Raw genomic sequence first — 22388 nt, forward strand, 5'->3', positions numbered from 1 at the left:
CATTCAGCCCGACGTGTGAAAAACGCCTGAACTCCCACCTAATCTCATCCACCAGCACTTAGAATCATAGAAACCCTACAGTGCAGAAGGAGGCCATTCGGCCCATCGAGTCTGCACCGACCACAATCCCACCCAGGCCCTACCCCCACATATTTTACCCGCTAATCCCTCTAACCTACGCATCCCAGGACTCTAAGGGGCATTTTTTTTTAACCTGGCCAATCAACCTAACCCGCACATCTTTGGACTGTGGGAGGAAACCGGAGCACCCGGAGGAAACCCACGCAGACACGAGGAGAATGTGCAAACTCCACACAGACAGTGACCCGAGCCGGGAATCGAACCCGGGACCCTGGAGCTGTGAAGCAGCAGTGCTAACCACTGTGCTACCGTGCCACCCATAGTCTTGAAGGTTATGACATGATAAGTGCTCATTTACTTTTTAAAGGTTGTGAGACAACCCACCTCTATTACCCTCCCAGGCAGCGCATTCCAGACCGTCAGATGGACTGAGAGTGGAAAGACAGACTTGCATTCATATAGCGCCTTTCACAGCCTCCGAATAGGAAGCCCCAAATTGCTTTCCAGCCAATGAAATGAAGTGTAGCTCCTGTTGCAAGGTAGGAGAGGGGACAGCCAATTTGTGGACAGCAAGATCCTGCAACTGCCATATGATGATGACCCAGATAATCTTGCCCTGTTTTCTGTGCAACATAAATGATGGATAAAGTAAAGTTTATTTATTAGTCACAAGTAAGGCTTACATCATCAATGAGGTTACTGTGAAAATTCCTCTAGTCGCCACACTCCGGCACCTGTTCGGGTCAATGCACCCTAACCAGCTCATCTTTCAGACTGTGGGAGGAAACCGGAGCACCCAGAGGAAACCCACGCAGACACGGGGAGAATGTGCAAACTCCACACACACAGTGACCCGAGCCGGGAATTGAACCCAGGTCCCTGGTGCTGTGAGGCAGCAGTGCTACCACTGTGCTGCCCCGGTCCCTGGCGCTGTGAGGCAGCACTGCTAATCAGCTGTGCCTCCGCATAAATATTGGTCAGGAGAACCAGGGAGGACCACCCTGCCATTCTTCAAAATAATGCCCCGGATGTTTTGCATCTACTTGTGCAAGAGAGAGTGCACAGCGCCTCGGTTTAGTGCCTCATTTGAAAGACTGCATCTTTGGCAGAGCAGCACTCCCTCAGTACCACACCTGCATTGTGCACTCGAGGTACTGAAACGGCACACGACCATCTGACTCGAGTGAGAGTTCTACCAACTGAGCCATGACTGATACATTAATTTGATAGCCCTTTCAAAGAGCTTAAACAGGCTTGATGGACTGAATGGCCTCCTGTGCTGCATGATACTGTGATTGAGATATTTCTGGTGTCCTACCCTCTGTAAAATTTCAGCTCATCCTAATCTTTGCTGCCCATTCCTGCCTCGGCCTATCGGCTAAAGCTTTCATCCATGCTTTTGTTAGTTTGGCACTGGCATTATTGTGATATTCTCCAGCCCCGCCAACCTCCATAAACTTCAGCTCATTCAAAATTCTGCTGCCCAAGTTCTAACTCAGACCAAGTCCCAATCACCCACTGTGCTGGCTGACCCACATTAGTTCCTGAACTGACACCCCTCAGCTTTTAATCTTCTCATCTTTGCGTTCAAGTTTACCTGTGCCAGCCCTCCACTGTCTCTCCTGTCCCCCAATTCTGACGCTTGTGCATCTCTGAATTTCTTTGATCCACCTTCATTGGTTTCCTTCAGCTGCTCAAAACCTTCTTGGCTCCCTAACCCTCTCCACCTCTCTCACGTCCTCGGAGGTGCCCCGTGACATCTGCAGCTTTGGTGAATCTTTTGGTCACCTGTCCTAATATCACCATAACTCAATAAGGAGATATCCACTTCTGATAATGATTCTATGAAGCACCTTGAGAAATGTTGCCAGTGTTATATAAATGCAAGTTATTGAAGTCCATAAAATCCATCAGCATCTGTAACAAAAACTGTTAGTGTTTTCAGCTGTAACCCCTATATTAATGAAGCATAGGAATATTTCTGTTTGCAGAGTGCCTTTCCTGACCACTGGACGTTTAAAGGTGCTTTGGGGCCTTGGTTTATTGTCAGGCCGTGCATTCGAGATCCTAATCACTCGCCATGCCCTTTCATTCTATGAGCTCTAACTTTGTGGCATTGTACCAGGCACCTTTTTCAGGAGGTCCATATGCACCAGATCAGTCGCATTATCCTCATCAGCTCTCATTTACCTCACTTTTGATGAGGTAATAATAATTTTCCCTTAAATCCGTGCTGGCTTTGTTTATTTAATTTGCATTTGCCTAAGTGACTATGGATTTTGTCCTGAATTATAGACACGCTTCCCAACCACCAAGGTTAAACCCAGTGGCCTGTAACTGCCAGGCTTATCTTTATACCCTTTTAAATGAGGGTGTAACATTTACAATTCTCTAGTTCCCTGGCATCACCCCTGAGTCCTAGAAAGCTTGGAGAATTATGGCCCGTGCCTCCATTCGCCTCCCTCGGTATCCCTGAATGGATGTCATCTGGTCCTGGTGCCTTATCAACTTTACGTACAGTCAGCCTAACTAATACTTGTCAATTTTAAACTCTTCAAGTGTCTAAACTACTTCCTCTTTCACCATGACCCAGGCAGCAACTTCTTCCCTGGTAAAGACAGGTGCAAATTATTCATTTAATAACCTCAGCCATTTTTTGGTTCTAATTGCACCCTGCTTACCACCCTTTTGCTATTAAGTTCACCTCTTTCACCATCCTAGCCTCATTAGCAATTGAACTGGGAATTTTCCTGTTTTCTGTCACTCAGTTCCACATTAGGCACTGCAACCCCCCATTGAGTCATTGGTCTGCTCTCTAAAGGATCATTTTGTTGAAATATTTGATTGGAATTAGAACTAGTTAATACTAAAATAGTTCAGCAAAATGTTGACTTTTAAACCAAACAGTATTCAAAAGTAGCTGGTTTCAAAAGTAGAACATTAAAATTCCTCACTCTGCACCTTAGCATATGCACCAGCTGCTTCCCCACTCTTCCACATCTTTGAACAAAGACCCAAAAAACATGGATGAAGGTGTAATTTCCCCGTTTGGATCTGATTTTTATATAGTTGCTCAGGTCTGTTAACGCAGTACATAAATGTGATCTTCATAGAAATCATAGAAACCCTACAGTGCAGAAGGAGGCCATTCGGCCCATCGAGTCTGCACCGACCACAATCCCACCCAGGCCCTACCCCCACATATTTTACCCGCTAATCCCTCTAACCTACACATCCCAGGACTCTAAGGGGCAATTTTTTAACCTGGCCAATCAACCTAACCCGCACATCTTTGGACTGTGGGAGGAAACCGGAGCACCCGGAGGAAACCCACGCAGACACGAGGAGAATGTGCAAACTCCACACAGACAGTGACCCGAGCCGGGAATCGAACCCGGGACCCTGGAGCTGTGAAGCAGCAGTGCTAACCACTGTGCTACCGTGCCGTGTTATACCGTGTATAAGTGTACACATTGGGGCGACACGGTGGCACAGTGGTTAGCACTGCTGCCTCTCAGCGCCAGGGACCCGGGTTCAATTCCGGCCTCGGGTCACTATCTGTGCGGAATCTGCACATTCTCCCCGTGTCTGCGTGGGTTTCCTCCGGGTGCTCCGGTTTGCTCCCACAATACAAAGATGTGCAGGTTAGATGGATTGGCCATGTTAAATTGCCCCTTAGTGTCAGGGAGATTAGCAGGGTAAATACAGGGATAGAGCCTGGGTGGGATTGTTGTTGGTGCAGGCTCGATGGGCCGAATGGCCACCTGTACTGTAGGGATTCTATGATTTCAAAAAATTAAATTTGATACTGTGCTACATTGATTTTTAATCTGGAATCAAAATTCACCGTTTGCTGTGTTAACTACGAAGATTGCCACAAACATGCATGACAGCATTTGTTAAAGTTAAGAAATCAAGAAGTAGTGGAAACTCTTATTGTGAATTGGTTAATAGAAGCTGAGCTGCAGGTTTGTGGGGTAACATTCTTCAGTATGTTAAACGTTCCATGCGCTGAATCTGGCAATGTGATGCCTGGTCTCTTATTGAAGGAAGAGCTTTCATGGCTGTATTGCCTTATCATGTCTTAATATCCCAAGGCACTTTGTATAATACAATAAGTTAGTAAAACTCCAATCACTCTTTGTTTTGTAGCTGCAAACGACAACCATTCTGCACAAAAAACAGTCCCATAAACAGAAGCAAGATTAATGGCCAGTTAATCTTTTATATGGTGACTATTGAGGAAAGAATGTTGGCAGCGCACTGGGAAAGTCTGAATCAGCAGACTGGACCCCAGTTCGAGAAGATAATGTGTTCTAAGTGGTCAAACAGAATGCCCATGTGTGGATTTGTTAGCTTGGTTTAGGGACTCTTCTGCTCAGCAATGGGTTTCTGTACAAACCTGGACACTGAATTAGAGATCCTTAGATCAAAGCTATAACTTTTAATCCCCCTGATCTGATTGGATAATGTAGGCTGCTTCAACATGGAGACGAAAGATTGCCCTGTTGATGAGCTAGACTTTATCTAGGTGGCCACCTGGCTATTTTTCGAATTTAGATGGTTTTGGGTCATTTGATCAAAGTTAACAAGATATTAAAGGGAATGGATGGGATAAAGAGAGAAACTGTTACTGCTATTGGGATGTCTAGGATTATGGGTATTGTGATCCCGTTTGATAGCTCAGCTGATAGAGCGGAGAATTGTAGATGATTAAAACTGACCAGGAGCATAGTCTAAACGCAGCATACTGGAGCGGAAAGGAGAGGTCGGAGAATCTCCTTGGAGGGAAAGGAGAGGTCGGAGAATCTCCTTGGAGCAATGGTGTGTTTTACTATCATGTGTGGCAGAAGTGAAGTCCAAACCTTAAAGCATGATTCAATGTGCCAAGTATAGGTGAATATGAGAAACCCCATTAATCACTCGTACCTCATGTATACTCGGGTTGTTCGTGTACAATAGTGCCATCTGTGTTTGGGAGGCTTCCAGAATTCTAGCTGCCATTTGTTTCAAAGATTCATGCACATAAGAATCTGATTAATCTAATCAAGTTCTGATTAATCTAACTATCAAAGAGACATATAAATGATTATCCAAACTGGCTCTGAGAAGACTTGGAAAGTGTTCTGTTGTTCACGATCTGTTCTTCCCACTCCAGCCTCTAATGTTTCTTGACATAGGACAGCAGATGGTGTTTTTGAAAGCTGCTTTGCTAGTTGATTCCAGCATTGTGTTTGAATGTGTTGATGGGATGATTTCATTCCGAAACCATCTACATTCTTCTACTAGCTGTAATCCCACGCAGCTCTATGAATCCAAGGTGCACTGTTGTAATGTTTGTGTAGGTTGTACTTTTGTAATAGATGTACTAGCCATGATCTGACATCAGTTATCCATAGAATAAATCATAATGTAAGATGACATTCTGATTCAGCACTAATTGTAATCATCTCTTCTGCAGAAACGTGGGAAAAACACATTTGTTACGTTAATTTTTGTGCCAAAAGATCTTGCATTAGGCTTTCAAATTCCCACCCAATAAATTATCTTTACAGCTGAACAATTCAAATTTTTAAAAAGTTTATTAGTGTCACAAGTAAGGCTTACATTAACACTGCAGTGAAAATCCCCTAGTCACTCCGGCGCCTGTTCGGGTACATTGAGGAAGAATTTAGCACGGCAATCCACCTAACCAGCACGTCTTTCGGACTGTGCTTTTGTACTTTATGCCCCTATTAATAAAGCCCAGAATACTATCTGCTTTATTAACTGCTCTCTCCTCCTGTCCTGCCACCTTCAATGATTTTTGTACAGATAAACCCAGGACCCTCTGCTCCTGCACCCCTTATTTATATTGTTTCTCCATATGGGAATGAAGGGATATGATCCCTGGAAGGGGAGGGGGTTTTAGTTCAGTCGGGCAACATGGTCGGTGCAGGCTTGGAGGGCTGAAGGGCCTGTTCCTGTGCTGTAATTTTCTTTGTTCTTTGTTTTTCCTACAAAAATGCATCACCTTGCACTTCTCCGCATTGAACCTCATCTGCCACCTGTCAGCCTACTCCACCAACTGATTCCAAGTTTTGTGTCATCTGCAAACTTTGAAATTGTCTCCTGCACTCCAAGATCGAGATTCCTGAGGAACATCAATCACTACAAACCTTCCTCCACCTGAAAACATACTCTGTGCTTCCTATTATTCAGCCAATTTTGTATCCATTTGATTTGATTTATTATTGTCACATGTATTAACATACAGTGAAAAGTATTGTTTCTTGCGCGCTATACAGACAAAGCATACCGTTCATAGAGAAGGAAACGAGAGAGTGCAGAATGTAATGTTACAGTCATAGCTAGGGTGTAGAGAAAAATCAACTTAATGCAAGGTAAGTCCATTCAAAAGTCTGACAGCAGCAGGAAAGAAGCTGTTCTTGAGTCGGTTGGTACGTGATCTCCAACTTTTGTATCTTTTTCCTGACGGAGGAAGGAGGGGAGCGTGGGGTCCTTAATTATGCTGGCTGCTTTGCTGAGACTGCGGGAAGTGTAGACAGAGTCAATGGATGGGAGGCTGGTTTGCATGATGGATTAGGCTACGTTCACGACCTTTTGTAGTTCCTTGCAGTCTTGGGCAGAACAGGAGCCGTACCAAGCTGTAATACAACCAGAAAGAATGCTTTCTATGTTGCATCTGTAAAAGTTGGTGAGAGTCGTAGCTGACATGCCAAATTTCCTTCGTCTTCTGAGAAAGTAGAGGCGTTGGTGAGCTTTCTTAATTACAATGTCGGCATGGGGGGACCAGGACAGGTTGTTGGTGATGTGCAGCGTATCAGGTCATTACTGTTGCTTTTATTCCATGAACACTATCGAATGCCTTTTGAAAGTCCATGTGCGCCCCATCAACACCTTAACTCATTGACCCTTGCTGTTATCACCTCAAAAAGCTCACTCAGTTAAACACAATTTCCCCTTCAGGATTCCTTCCTTGTTCTTCCTAATCATGATGTGGAGATGCCGGCATTGGACTGGGGTAAGCACAGTAAGAAGTCTCACAACACTAGGTTAAAGTCCAACAGGTTTATTTGGTAGCACAAGCCACACAAGCTTTCGGAGCACTGCTCCTTCATCAGGTGAGTGGGAGTTCTGTTCACAAACAGGGCATATAAAGACACAAACTCAATTCATGAAATAATGGTTAGAATGCGAGTCTTTACAGGTAATCAAGTCTTAAAGGTACAGACAATGTGAGTGGAGAGAGGGTTAAGCACAGGTTTAAAGAGATGTGTATTGTCTCCAGACAGGACAGTTGGTGAGATTTTGCAAGCCCAGGCAAGTTGTGGGGGTTACAGATAGTGTGACATGAACCCAAGATCCTGGTTGAGGCCGTCCATGTGTGCGGAACTTGGCTATCAGTTTCTGCTCAGCGATTCTGCGTTGTGTGTTGTGAAGGCCGCCTTGGAGAACGCTTACCCGAAGATCAGAGGCTGAATGCCCGTGACTGCTGAAGTGTCCCCCAACAGGAAGAGAACAGTCTTGCCTGGTGATTGTCGAGCAGTGTTCATTCATCCGTTGTCGTAGCGTCTGCATGGTCTCCCCAATGTACCATGCCTCGGGACATCCTTTCCTGCAGCGTATCAGGTGGACAACGTTGGCCGAGTTGCAAGAGTATGTACCGTGTACCTGGTGGATGATGTTCTCACGTGAGATGATGGTATCCGTGTTGATGATCCAGCACATTTTGCAGAGGTTGCTGTGGCAGGGTTGTGTGGTGTTGTGGTCACTGTTCTCCTGAAGGCTGGGTAGCTTGCTGCGGACAATGGTCTGTTTGAGGTTGTGCGGTTGTTTGAAGACAAGAAGTGGAGGTGTGGGGATGGCCTTGGCGAGATGTTTGTCTTCATCAATGACATGTTGAAGGCTCCGGAGAAGATGTTGTAGCTTCTCTGCTCCGGGGATGTACTGGACGATGAGGGGTACTCTGTCCGCCGGGTTCTGTGTTTGTCTTCTGAAGAGGTCGGTGCGGTTTTTCGCTGTGGAATAAAAACTGGGCGAAACACGAAAATGAGACTCAAAGTCTTTAAGTTGGTTCCATTATCAAATTTCCCTACTCTTGTATAATTCCTTGTTGCAAAAATGACATTCACACATTCTGTCCATTTTATTTTCTGGTAACAATTTGCCTCATCACTAGCCTGCACTCCTACCTTCTCCTTTAATTCTGAGCAGTGAGCAGCGTGGATGTTCGGATAGGCTCTTGTTTATGATCAGGCAAGTGATTTGAAGTGTGCCAATACCATCTAGCCTGCATTGTGAAACATGGCAATTTGACTGAGATACCAACCAAGTTGCTGCTGTCTGAAATTGTAGCCCATCTCAAGTCACGCTTGGAAAAAAAAAAGTTGCAACTCATTTTTTGGAATATCTTATGGACATCCTGTCGGCACACACATTGTGTTTATATAAATATATATTTGGATTACTTTGGCTAAGCATTGCTGCTGTGTTAATGCAGAAATGGTGAGGTTTCATTCTGGGGTTGTTTCTCTGCCAATCTGACTGTAGGGGCAGGCTGGTAGATGTGTCCTTCATACGAATGTAGGCTGTTTGTACCATATAAGCCGCAGCTGATGGAACATCGATAGCTATGTGAGACCTTTGCAGTTTATGCAAAAACCAAAGCAAGAGTGAGTTTGACAGTGTTACGCCATGCATTGTGCGTTACTTATTCAGTGTGTGCAGAGTCACAGCCCATTGATAGCCTTGCCAGTGGTTAGATGGAGTTATTTAGCTCACCTTCACATTTAGTCAGCAGACACTCCTCGACAATATGTGTCATTGTTTGGAAGCAGCCTGGATGGTCTTGGTGACCCACTGATGTTGAGTGGCTGCGCAGAGACCTTGGCCAGTCCGGAAACAGTTTAAAAGGATCAATGCATCATACATTGATTGATTTGGTAAAAGAATTGATTCTGTAGTGATGTAAGCCAATCAGTGGCAATAGTTATAGACTTGCCCTATTTTAAATATCATGAAATTTGGTCTGTTTAAATATATTTCTACTTTTAAAGGTCTGTGTATTCAATAAATATTTTCTTTTTAATGATTCTTTTTAAAAAGCTGTACTAACTTTTATAATTTTTACTGTTTTAAATTCTGGATAGTGCTGGATATTTTTTAGCCTCGTTTTGAAAGTCTGTATCATTGTCCTGTTTTCTTCAGCTTTATGGGGGACACGACTGACTGTGGATCAAGCTGTTAGCAGAGAAAGATACCTGAAGAACATGCTGCGAGAGCTGGTGACATATATTGTTTTCATGGTGATTCTCTGTATCTGTAAGTGCAATCTCTTTCTTAACTGGGTCAAAAGGAATAGAATTTTATAGCATTAAATAAAATTTGGAATGGGAGCTGTTCTGTGTTATCAAAACACAAGTATAATCAATAACCCATATTAGTTGGACCTGCTTTGAAGAGAAGAATGGCCAGTGTGCTGATTTAATGTGTGATAGATGGGATGATACCATCTAGTCTTATCACAATTAGATAAAAGACCGATCGGAGGGTCCTCCGACAAGTGACCAAACCAGTGTGTGTGCAATGGCATCGCTTCAAGAGTCAGATCCATTAACTGGAGAATTCATTCTTCACTTTAATAACCATGTAATTGATCCTATCTGGTATCAAACTCGGCTCAATCATTGTCACTTCCAAGTTATTTGGCCAAGTTTGGCGTGGATTGCTACTATTAGTAAATTTGTAAATGAAGTAGCAGCAATATCAAGCAGCCATTTTAAATCTTTCACTATTCAAGAGTAATTGTGATATTTGAGCATCTTCCTCCCTTTAGAAAATGCATTTGAGCTGTTGAAGACCGATAGTAATTGGTGTGCTTATAAAAAGACTAGTGTATTCGCAGTGGCGAGTCCAATAGAGTTCTCATGAGCTGATCATTCATCTCCGGTTATGTAACCAGCTGACAAGGTTGGCATCAATGGGATGATCTGATACTATGTGAAATTGGGACAAAATATGACATTTTGAATTGTACAGTATGTAGGGGCCATTCAGCCCATCATGCTGTTGCTAGCTCTCAAACGAGCTATCCATTCAGTCCCACTGCCCTACTTCCTCATATTCCTGTATTTTTCTTTTATTTCAACACAGGCATACAAATCCTTTTGCAAGTTACTATCTGATCTGCTTCCACCACCCTTTAATGCAGCACATCCCAAACTGAAGCAACTGGCTATGTTTTTAAATTTTTAAAAAATTGCTTTTGGATTGTCAAAATCTTTTACTGAGGACAAAACTGGTGTCTGGCTGTAAATTTGGATGCATTTCCTGTGGCATTACTCACATTGACTATGAGGTTTCTGTAAGAAATAGAGGTTAACATGAGCATGGACACTGTGGACTGTGAGCACATGAAAGAGACCTGGGGTCGACCAATACTGGGCTTGAGTCTCAGGATCTTGGGATCAGGAGCACAGAAATGGTAAATGTATCTTTGTGCTCTATTACTGAATTTGCTGGTTTATCCAAACTTTAGTAAACATAAATTTCCATAAATTACATGGTGAAACACACAAGGTCATTGTATGTGCAGTTCACTAAATTTATGTATGAAACTTCCCCAAGACTGCAAGAGTTTGGGGAGATTTTTAACTTGACAAAAAATCAATATAGAGGCAAATGATCCAAACGAAAGATCCATTTTCCTTTCTATCAACAAAGGAGCCGAGGTGATTGCTGCCTGTCTCAACAGTTTATAATATCAAATAATTTAGCACTAATTCATTCCTTGCTTGAAATAACTGCTTGGAATTTAATCCCAAATTTGCTTATTTCGGAAAGAGTTAAATTCTTGAATTCTCGCAGGATGTTTGTAATTCCTGTTGATTCACAGATTGCAAACTGCACATGCTGCTGGAATGACCCAATATAACTGAAAAACTCTTAACTGTAATGGAAAAAAAAACATTTGTCATCTAGCCTTGGAGTTAAAAAAGAAATATGATTAAAGACAATTGAGTGGATAAATTGAATTCCATTTTTAAAGTTTATCTAACTTGTTGCATTTTAAATTTTATTTTATATATTTTTTTAGAATGTACATTTCAGTTGTTGAGGGAATAAATGCCAGGTGAAATCTCTTAAAAAGCATTGAGCGATTCGATTGGATTATCCACAAACCAGAAACAATAGTCAGTTGGTAGTATGGAACTTGAGTAGTGCTGAAAAAAACATGATGTCGAAGCTTTTCATCTTGCACTCATCAGGGCAGACGCAAGAATACCAAATTTCAAAGGGAGCAACGATTGATATGACATGAGAAAAGGGTGCTGATTGGTTGGCAAGTGGATGGTCGCGGCATTACCATGGAGAACAAAGCTGGGAATTACTGTCTCTCTCCCCGTGACTCCCCCCTCTGTATGATGAAAAATATCGTGGGCAGTTGAACCGTTCCAGAAGGGACTTGTGTTTCCAGCGAGTAGGAGGAGCAAATTGGTGGCAAGAGACAGAGAGAAGGAGCATTTTTACAGAGCTCTCTACTTGTGACTCACTCCTGTGGATATTCTAGATACAAAGTGAAGCAATTTATTTTTGAAACTTGCATTCAAGTCATGGTCAGGGCTTCAGCCATCCTCAAAGGATGAATAATTAACATATTTTGTATCTTTTTCCTCATCCTACACGCTTTGGGCTCATGCTCAATGATAACCAACATTGTGGTAGAAATAGAGGTGTACAAAGTAGAAACAAGCTGCAAAACCCAGCAGCCAAAGTCATACAAGCACGCTGGCAGAATCTGCATTAGAGAGGGTGCAGAAAAGATTCACAAGAATACTTCCAGGGATAAGGAACTTGCATAGATTGGTGAAGTTGGGATTGTTTTCCTTGAGAAGAGAAGATTGAGAGGAGATTTAATCGAGGTGTTCAAAATCATGGGGGGTCTGGACAGAGTAGATGTTCCCATTGGTGGAAGGATCGAAAACTAGAGAACACAGATTTAAGGTAATTAACAAAAGTAGCAATGGTGGTATGAGGAAAAACGTTTCCACAAGGTGAGTGGAATGCACTGTCTGATTGTGGTGGAGGCAGATTCAATCGAGGCATTCAGGAAAGAATTGCATTATCTGGAATTGAAGATTGTGTAGGGTTGTGGGGCAAAGATGGGGGGATGGCACTGTGAATTGTTCTTTCAGAGTTAGCCAGACACAGGCCAAATGGCCCCCTGTCTTTGTAAACAATTTGAGATGCTGGATCTGGCTTGATATAGTTGGTTGAAGTGACACTGGAGTTGGCCGCTGCAGGTTTAGTGGTGGCAGCTGTACAATATTGCAGTACTACATCATTCAGACACAAAGCTGTAGTCTGGTTTTGTTGAGAATGGGACAAAAAAGACACTATGGAAGTGACAAACTCTGTCTTGAGGAAAATAAAACCTGCACTCTGGCTTTTGATCAGATGTTTGTATTTATACTCGGCAGCAAATAAGTTTTGAATGCCTTTAAGTTATGCGGTGATCCCATTTCCTTCACGGGATTAAAGAGTTGCCTTTGTTCTTGCTGGGTCTTGTGCCTTCACTATGTATAAATAAGGCCAGATCCTCCATAAAACCCCAGTCTGGAGTCAAATCAGTAAGGTCAGCCGTAATCTTGAATGGCGGAGCTGGCTTGAGGGGGGCACATGGCCTACACCTGCACTTGTTTATGCTCTGATGTGGAACCTCTAAAATACTGCAATTCAACAGACCCAGTCACTTAAGCTTGCTTTCGGCTGCAGTTTCATGAGGTCCCCACAAGCTTGTTGTAAATGTCTATCTAGATTAAAGGTTCCAGAATGAGAGTTAAAGGAAAGTTTCCATTCACATGTTTTGATTTCTGTTGCAGTGACATGTGGGATGGTTAGCTCCAATATGTATTACTACACCAAAGTCATGGCCAGTCTTTTCCTGGACACTTCCTTCTCTGAAAATGAGAGAACCAGTTTCAGAAGTGTGTCCAACATGGATGATTTCTGGAAGGTACAGTTGCAAATTAAATACTTTTAAATTAATGAGTAGAAATGCAACCACAAAAGAGCATTTGGCTATATGAATTAGCTATCGCTGTCGTTGTTCATGCATGTACTTATTTTCTCATTTATCTTGTGGCCACAAGCTGCATGCATCAAAATTTTCATTTATTGCAAGATGGTTAAAGAAAAGACACCTTTGAAAGTGCAATCGTAAATAACCGGGAGAGCTTTTCTTAAAAGGAAGTGGGTTTGGACCAGGTTGGGGAATGTATGAGGAGACGTATAGAGCAGAGTTAAAGTATTTAAATAGCAAGATCCATAGCTATTTGGAAAATAGTTTCTCTGTGGTACAGGCTAAGTAAGGAGCAATGACAGGCGAAACTGAGGCACTACACCATCACTTGCTGGGAGGACATGGCCTTGTGGCAAATGTCTGTTACAAATGTGGGCAACATGGGAATTTAAAATGGAAAACGTTGACACAAGTGCATGACAAATCTGATATTAGGAAGGCATCAGGCTTGAGAGAGGATGTAAAAGAATGTAAGGTCTGCACCATAAATTGATGGCTTAAATCGAGTCCATGGTAGATCAGATTGTACATGGTCTGTGGAAGGAGATGTCTCTAACCAAAATGCGCCTTGTCTCCAGTCTAGGGCTGATGAAACAGCTCTCGAAGAAGAACACCCCAATGAACCCCTATTTGTCCAACCTAATTGGAGAGAATGAATAAAATAACCCTCTTGATAAATTTGTTGCGGGGTGGGGGAGGAGGAGGAGGGGGGGGAGGAGGAGGGGGAGAGGGGGAGGAAGATCTTGAGTCAAAATTACAGAATGGTTCGTTTAAAAAAAACACTTGTACGCACTTCTGGTTGTTTAGATGTTGATAGATTTTATGGACAATTGGGAATATTGTGCATTTGTTCATTAAATGTCTTCCCTTCTAGTTCACAGAAGGCCCCTTATTAAATGGGCTTTATTGGGACCTGTGGTACAACAACGAAACACTAGCTGAGAACAAAAGTTTCATTTATTATGAAAATCTGCTTTTGGGAGTTCCTCGCATCAGGCAGTTAAAAGTGAAGAATGAATCTTGTAAAATACATGAAGATCTAAAAGATGAAATCAAGGAATGCTATGATGTCTATTCAGTTGCAAATGAAGATAAGGCACCATTTGGCCTTTTGGATAAAACAGCGTGGGTGTCATTTAACTTTTAATTCCTACTATATTTCTATGAAAATTATTTATAAGAGTGATCACTGAACTGCACAATGGAAAATAAATTCTTAAAATGGTGCTCTGTGTTACGAGCAGACATTAAATTATTTGAATCCAGTTTTTTCCCCCCTTAATGGAGCACTTGTCCATCGCACGATGGTACCATTCTGATTGTTTTCTCCATTTTCCTGCATGTGAAGTTTTGAGCAAAGGGATATGAATATAGCTTTATGCTTTAACTGCATTCATAACAAAATATGCTGATATTGTCCAGTGGGACCTTGCTTCTCACCCTGAATGGCTTAAGAGAAGGAAATACAGGATAATCTTGTAATCGAGAATTGGGTTTAGTGTGTTGTAGTCCGATTATTGACTCACATTCAATAATTGGGAGTTCCTCGCCCTGGAGGGCGGCACGGTATCACAGTGGTTAGCACTGCTGCTTCACAGCTCCAGGGTCCCGGGTTCGATTCCTGGCTCGGGTCACTGTCTGTGTGGAGTTTGCACATTCTCCTCGTGTCTGCGTGGGTTTCCTCCGGGTGCTCCGGTTTCCTCCCACAGTCCAAAGATGTGCGGGTTAGGTTGATTGGCCAGGTTAAAAAATTGCCCCTTAGAGTCCTGGGATGTGTAGGTTAGAGGGATTAGCGGGTAAAATATGTGGGGGTAGGGCCTGGGTGGGATTGTGGTCGGTGCAGACTCGATGGGCCGAATGGCCTCCTTCTGCACTGTAGGGTTTCTATGATTCTATGACATTATTGCAGCTTCTGGTGGCAGTTTCAACTTCCCCTGAATGGGTATAAACCTGGGCTCCACTGGAAATTCAGTTCCATTCCAGTGCTGCCTGTCAACTGGTACCATTTATTGCTCAATTTCAGTTGATCTTTTAAGATAATTCAATGCATCATTATCAAATGATTCACAACTCCTTTGATAATCGTGGTTGGTTGCCACACTGTGGAGTTTGTTTCAAAGCCAAATAGACTCAGACTTCCATATTTGATTCCAAAACTTCAATATTGCTGAAAAATTACATTTTGTCAAAGCTTTTTAAAACGGCTTTATACAGTATAAGAAAAGAGTGTAGAGGTATTGATAGCAATGTTGCCATGGAGAATGCACCTGTTGATGGTGACTGACAGTGAATTGCCAAGCATTGCTGGAAATTTAAACCAGACAGCTTGATTCCGGTCACAGTACTGCCCTGAGGAATGAACCAGTGAATGCTTTTCACTTGTCCGGCTGCCAGCTGAAACAGGCACAATGTGTGTACCTGTTCTTTCTGTCCACAATGGACAGGGCCCAGTGTATTAATATATGTAGCTTCTAGGATGTGTAAATATACCACTCTATGAACCTGACTGACAATCTTAAATTGGTTATTAGGTTAATTCTTAGCACATGGAGGACTCATTACTAAATGATGTTCAGTCGCAGAATCACATCTAATGTTGGATACTGTGTTTTGAATTCTGCAATCACAGGCTGATTTGGTTCAGTCTCTATCGTGTCTGTTGTGGGACACGCTGTTTGATATGATTCGCCAGTCTTTGGGAAGTACAGCCTACATACCTGGCATCACACTGGCACTGAAATCTATATACCACATTATTCAGTTGTGCGATAGGCTGGATGTCTTTTGGCTTGATGGTAGCATTGCGTTAGTGGCAAATAGCACTTGTGTTGCAACTGCAGGGTAACAGCGTAAAATGGCTAGCACGGTTTAAGGGGAGAGATACAAAAAGGTGCAGAGGGGAAATTTTTTCACACAGAAGGTGGTGAGTGTCTGGAACAAGCTGCCAGAGGTAGTAGTAGAGGCGGGTACAATTTTGTCTTTTAAAAAGCATTTAGACAGTTACATGGGTAAGATGGGTATAGAGGGATAGGGGCCAAATGTGGGCAATTGGGACTAGCTTAGTGGTTAAAAGAAAAAAAGGGCGGCATGGACCTGTTGGGCCAAAGGGCCTGTTTCCATGCTGTAAACCTCCATGACTCTATGACCTGTTGCTCAGATATTTACATACTTGCCCTTCCAGAGGAATCCTGGGCACATTTCAGAACCGAAAGTGACAGCATTGGGCCTTGACTGGGATTTGGTGACACGAGGAAAGAGTGTATATGTGACATTTAATTGAAGGCTGCATCAGGCTTGATTGTGATGTCTTCTATAGTCAAATAGCCTGGAACAATCATTCTCCTCTGTCTGTCACTTAGGCTGCTTGCAGTAACTGAAGCATGATCGAGAGCTTTTATTTTTAACTCTGAGTAGAAATATTTCTGTGTTGGTTACTTTGCTTCTCTTTTCAAATTAAACCAGCTGGATTTATACAAGTGAGAAAGAACTGCAAGAGACCAGCTACTGGGGATTAGTGGCTACGTACAGTGGAGCTGGATATTACCTGGACCTGGCAGGCAATAGAGACGAGACAGCAACAAAGCTAAAAGTGCTGAAGGAGAACCTCTGGCTTGACCGAGGCACCAGGGTTGTGTTTATTGATTTCTCTGTCTACAATGCTAACATTAACTTGTTTTGCGTGATCAGGTACGACCCGTTTTAAATGTTTTGTTTGTGGCTGTGTTAGAAACCTCAAACTCTCTAGCTTTTTTTAATCAAACACGGGCTTTCCCTGTAAGTGACAGAGCCTGCAGTGGCTTAGGGATAGGAAGATGCGATTGTACCTGTATAATGTTCTGTACGTAAGTTACTGGCGTAAACCAGAGAACTGCAGAGCGCAAGTTGCCTCTCATGATGTCACCTATAGTCTTGTTTTTAGACATTGCTTGGTAAACAATGGAATTATTCACTGTTAGGAATTTTAACCCAACACTGGAGATCAGTTTTGTACAATTTGAATGGGAAATCATGCTTGACAAATCTGTTGGAATTCTTTGAAGATGTAACTAGTAGAGATGACAAGGGGGAGCCAGTCGATGTGGTATATTTGGACATTCAGAAAGCGCTTGACAAAGTCCCACACAGGAGATTATTGTGCAAGATTAAAATGCATGGGATTGGGGGAAGTGTATTGAGATGGATAGAAAACTGGTTGGCAGAGAGGAAACAAAGAGTAGGAATTAATGGATGCTTTTCAAATTGGCAGGCAGTAACTAGTGGGGTGCCACGAGGATCGGTGCTGGGACCCCAGCTATTCACAATATATATTAATGATTTGGTTGAGGGAACAAAATGTAACAACTCAAAGTTTGTAGATGATACCAAGTTGTGTGGGAGGGTGAACTGTGACGAGGATGCAGAGATCCTTCAGAATGATCTGGACAGGTTGGGTGAGTGGGCAAATCAATGGCAGATGCAGTATAATTTGGATCAATGTGAGGTTATTCACTTTGGAAGCAAAAACAAGAAGGCAGATTACTACCTGAATGGCTGTAAATTGGGAAAGGGGAGTGTGCAGTGGGATCTGGGTGTCCTTGTGCACCAGTCACTGAAGGTAAGCATGCAGGTGCAGCAGGCGGTAAAGAAGGCAAATGGTATGTTGGCCTTCATTGCGAGAGGTTTCGGGTACAGGAGCAGGGATGTGTTGTTGCAATTATACAGGGCCTTGGTGAGGCCACACCTAGAATATTGTGTGCAGTTTTGGTCTCCTTTTCTGAGGAAGGATGTTCTTGCTCTCGGGAGAGTGCAGCGAAGGTTTACCAGGCTGATTCCGGGGGATGGAGGGACTGATGTATGAGGAGAGATTGACTAGGTTAGGATTGTTTTCGCTGGAGTTCAGATGAATGAGGGGGGATCTCACAGAGACTTATAAAATTCTAACAGGACTAGACAGGGTAGATGCAGGGAGGATGTTCCCGATGGTGGGGGAGTCCAGAACCAGGGGTCACAGTCTGAGGATTCGGGATAGACCATTTAGGACGGAGATGAGGAGACATTTCTTCACCCAAAGAGTGGTGAGCCTGTGGAATTCATTACCACAGGAAGTAGTTGATGCCAAAACATTGAATGTATTCAAGAGGTGGCTGGATATAGCACTTGGGGCGAATGGGATCAAAGGTTATGGGGGAAAAGCAGGATTAGGCTGGTGAGTTGGATGATCAGCCATGATGGTGATGAATGGTGGAGCAGGCTCGAAGGGCTGAACGGCCTCCTCCTCCTCCTATCTTTTATGTTTCTATGTAATTAACAACTTTGATTGAAGGGGAATATTTTTTGCTGCTAACTTTCCGATGTAGGGGAGAAGGTAAATCAGAAGTTGGATTTTTTAAGAAAAACAACAGTTCACAAATGTGAAATTTGCCATCTGTTTAAAAGGGCTTAAATTAGTCTTAAGCATAGAATAATTATGGGATCTATTGTCAGTACAAAAGACAATGTCAGTCGTTTAATATTTGCAAGTATGAATAATCAGAAAGGAGCAGGTGTAAAGATGCCTTTGTGAACAGTGATTCTAAATGAATCCAGATCTAAGGAAGCTGGAGCATCCATAAAGGAGTGAAGTGTGTGAAGCACTCGGAGCTGGGATCCAGGCTAGAATCGCTAAGATACTGAGAATGTCAATGCAGCTGTGGTGCATGTTTCTGCTTCCTTCAGATATTGAGGATGGATGGATGAGGGTAAAGCAATATGACCTCTGATTTCTGCAGGAGTTCTTTTGATTTTCTACAGCTTCAGAACAACCTCCGAGAAGTGACAGGAAATGGCTGGTGCCAATGGGGTTGCTGCAATCTCTCACTGAAAGCATAGTGCCGATTGTGACAATCCCCTTCCCCCCCCGAACCCCCAAAAAGCAGTCCTTCAGGCATGTGTCTAGGAAACTGAAGCCAGTGAGCAATGTTCACAGGAAATTCTTTGGATTTGTCTGCACAATGAACCGAATGGCAAAAGAGAGAAAAAAGATTAGCCTAATCATAAATGGCCACATTGAAGTTGGATATAATGTATTCCCTCAGTTTAGCAAATATAATTGTTCATCCCTCATCATGCAAGCTACATGGGTAGGAAGAGGTATTTTGAAATGTATTCTCTGTTAAATCAGGAATTGGCTCATGTTAGTCCTGCCTTTTGATCGTTAACAGTTTATTTTTGTCCCAATCGGACAGGTTGGTCGTTGAGTTCCCAGCAACAGGAGGTGCTCTTTCATCTTGGCAATTTCAGACAGTGAAACTTATTCGCTACGTATCCTCATTTGACTATTTTGTGGCAGCCTGTGAAATTGCCTTCTGTATTTTCATATTTTACTACATCATTGAGGAGATTCTGGAAATCCAAATTCACAAATTGTATTACTTCAGGAGTATGTGGAACTGTTTGGATGTTGTGATCATTGCGGTAAGTATCTAACAGTGAAATGAATGCAATGATTTTGTTACATTATCTGCAGAAATCCCCTAAAAACACTAACTTTAGCATTCAAAGCAAGAATTCTGTGGTGCCGCATCTTTTATATACAAAAAAAACAGGTGAGAGATTGCAAATCCCTACAGGTCAATAGTGGCCTCCAACAGTTCAGATAATTAATTCCTTGTATTCTCTTGGGCATTATGGTAACCAAAGGAGATTGAATCTTAATGACTTTCACAAGTACAAATTAGCAGTTATTTGGAGGTCAGTGCTGTGACTTGGCAAAAATCCTTTTAACTAAGTTATGAGCAGCCGATTAAATGTAATCGCATGTGACACAACATCATGACAATGCTGCTGTCTCTACCCAAGTAGAGATGATGTGGAGATGCCGGCGTTGGACTGGGGTGGGCACAGTAAAAAGTCTCACAACACCAGGTTAAAGTCCAACAGGTTTATTTGGAATCACGAGCTTTCGGAGCGCTGCTCCTTCATCAGGTGAAGTTAACAAACACGGCATATATAGGCAAAGACACAATTGCAAGATAATTACTGATTGAAATGTGAGTCTTTACAGATAATCAAGTCTTTACAGGTACAGACAGTGCGAGTGGAGAGAGAGATAATCACAGGTTAAAGAGGTGTGAATTGTCTCAAGCCAGGACAGTTAGTGGGATTTTGCAAACCCAGGCAGTATGGTGGGGGTCACAGGTAGTGTGCCATGAACCCAAGACCCCGGTTGAAGCCATCCTCATGTGTGCAGAACTTGGCTATCAGCTTCTGCTCAGTGATTCTGTGTTGTCGTGTGTCGTGAAGGCCACATTGGAGAACGCTTACCCGAAGATCAGAGGCTGAATGTAGTAGAGAACAAGTAGAGATGATGTTGATTCAATGGGGGTAGTAATTGTTTTCTTTTCTTGTTTTCCAGCTGTCCTTGGTAGCAATTTGCATCAATCTCTATCGCACATTAATAGTCAGAGAATTACTCGGAGAGTTACTTGAGAACCAGAATTCGTACCCCAACCTCGAGTCTCTGGCATATTGGCAGATTCAGTTTAACAACATGGCTGCAGTGGTGGTGTTTTTTGCATGGATTAAGGTATATTTATTGTTAAACTATATAACTTGAGCACCCAGAAGATTAAGTTCCTTGTTCAAGCCTTTCAACTCCAAATATTTTCTGTATTTGTTTTTACTTGGAATTAAGTCATAATAAGGCTTAAAGTTTATCTGCGTATTGAGAACAGCATGACATGGTGAGGATAGGTTCATAAAACGCAAACAGCTCCAAACTGTAACTGGGCGGCACAGTGGCACAGCGCCAAGGACCCGAGTTCAATTCCGGCCTCGGGTCACTGTCTGTGTGAAGTTTGCACATTCTCCCTGTGTCTGCATGGGTTTCCTCCGGGTGCTCCGGTTTCCTCCCACAGTCCGAAAGGCGTGTGGGTTAGGTGGATTAGCCATGCTAAATTGCCCTTTAGTGTCAGGGGGACTAGCGGGGTAAATCTGTGGTGTTACGGGAATAGGGCCTGAGAGGGATTGTTGTCAGTGCAGATTCGATTGGCCGAATGGCCTCTTTCTGCACTGTAGAGATTCTATTCTATTCTATGATTCTATACTCCTACTCACAGTGCTTCAAAAGACCCATTCTCCTATCCATGTCAGACGGTTATTTGTCCAGGCTGCACTTCAATTAAAATTTTCAAAATGAGATTGATAGATGTTTGTTGGGGAAGGGTGTTAGAGTCTCAGAATGAAGATGGTTAGATGGGAGTTAAGATGCCGATCAGCATGACCTGATTAAATGATGAAACAGGCTCCGGGGGGGACTGAATGGCTTCTCCTGTTCCTATGCAATGTTGTGCCAGCACCAGCAGTTAATAATGGGGAGGTGCCATTTAAGAGTTGAGGTTCGTTTTATACAATATTGTGGAGGCCATTCGGCCCATCGAGTCTGCGCCGACTGTCCGACAGCATCTTAGCCAGGTCCACCCCTGCCCAACCCTGTAACCCCAATTCATTCACCCCAATAATCCCCTAATTTATACATCTCTGGATACTAAGGGGCAATTTAGCATGACTAATCCACCTAACCTACACATCTTTGGAGTGTGGGAGGAAACCCACGCAGACACGGGGAGAATGTGCAAACTCCTAACAGACAGTGACTCAAGGCTGGAATTGAACCCGGATCCCTGGCGCTGAGAGGCAGCTAGCTATTGTGCCATGGTGCAATTAGAAAGTGAAATGGATTTATGACATTAAATTTTTATTTTCACAGATCTTCAAATTTATTAGCTTCAATAAGACCATGACCCAGTTATCTTCCACCATGTCCCGCTGTGCCAAAGATGTCCTGGGCTTTGCCATCATGTTTTTTATTGTTTTCTTGGCATATGCTCAGCTGGCATACCTTGTCTTTGGCACTCAGGTTGATGACTTCAGCACTTTCCACACCTGCATGTAAGTGTCTTTTGGGTTGGGAATTTGAGTCTCAGTTGGTTGGAATGCTCCAAAATCCCTGCTGTGTTTAGGCACATCCAGAAATGTAATCTGGCAACCATCAGTTTACATGTATTGTTTTTTTCATATGTGCACACAGGAGATCTCAGTCTCCTCTTCATTTGCTCGCTCTGCATCGGTCTGCAGTCACTCTCACCACTGTCATGCATTTCTGTTATTCGTAGAATCCTATAGTGCAGAAAGAGGCCATTCGATCCATCGAGTCTGCATTGACCACAATCCCACCCAAGCCCTATCCCCATAACCCCACATTTAC

At 43.0% G+C, this 22388-nt stretch overlaps 1 protein-coding gene across 2 annotated transcripts in view; it reads left to right on the forward strand.

Annotated features, from left to right (window-relative positions):
* pkd2 (polycystic kidney disease 2) overlaps positions 1 to 22388 on the forward strand; it is a 37663-nt gene that overhangs the window by 2184 nt on the left and 13091 nt on the right. For both annotated transcript variants that reach the window (XR_013496178.1, XM_078203681.1), the window contains exons 2-8: positions 9292 to 9405; positions 12966 to 13099; positions 14040 to 14290; positions 16628 to 16852; positions 19369 to 19597; positions 20538 to 20708; positions 21891 to 22072. Coding sequence is in view for 1 of the 2 variants with exons in the window: in XM_078203681.1 (XP_078059807.1) it covers positions 9292 to 9405; positions 12966 to 13099; positions 14040 to 14290; positions 16628 to 16852; positions 19369 to 19597; positions 20538 to 20708; positions 21891 to 22072 (1306 nt within the window). In the remaining variant the exon portion in view is untranslated. The remainder of the gene's footprint in view (positions 1 to 9291; positions 9406 to 12965; positions 13100 to 14039; positions 14291 to 16627; positions 16853 to 19368; positions 19598 to 20537; positions 20709 to 21890; positions 22073 to 22388) is intronic.

The sequence above is a fragment of the Mustelus asterias genome, chromosome 1, assembly GCF_964213995.1.
Source record: "Mustelus asterias chromosome 1, sMusAst1.hap1.1, whole genome shotgun sequence".
NCBI lineage: Eukaryota > Metazoa > Chordata > Chondrichthyes > Carcharhiniformes > Triakidae > Mustelus > Mustelus asterias.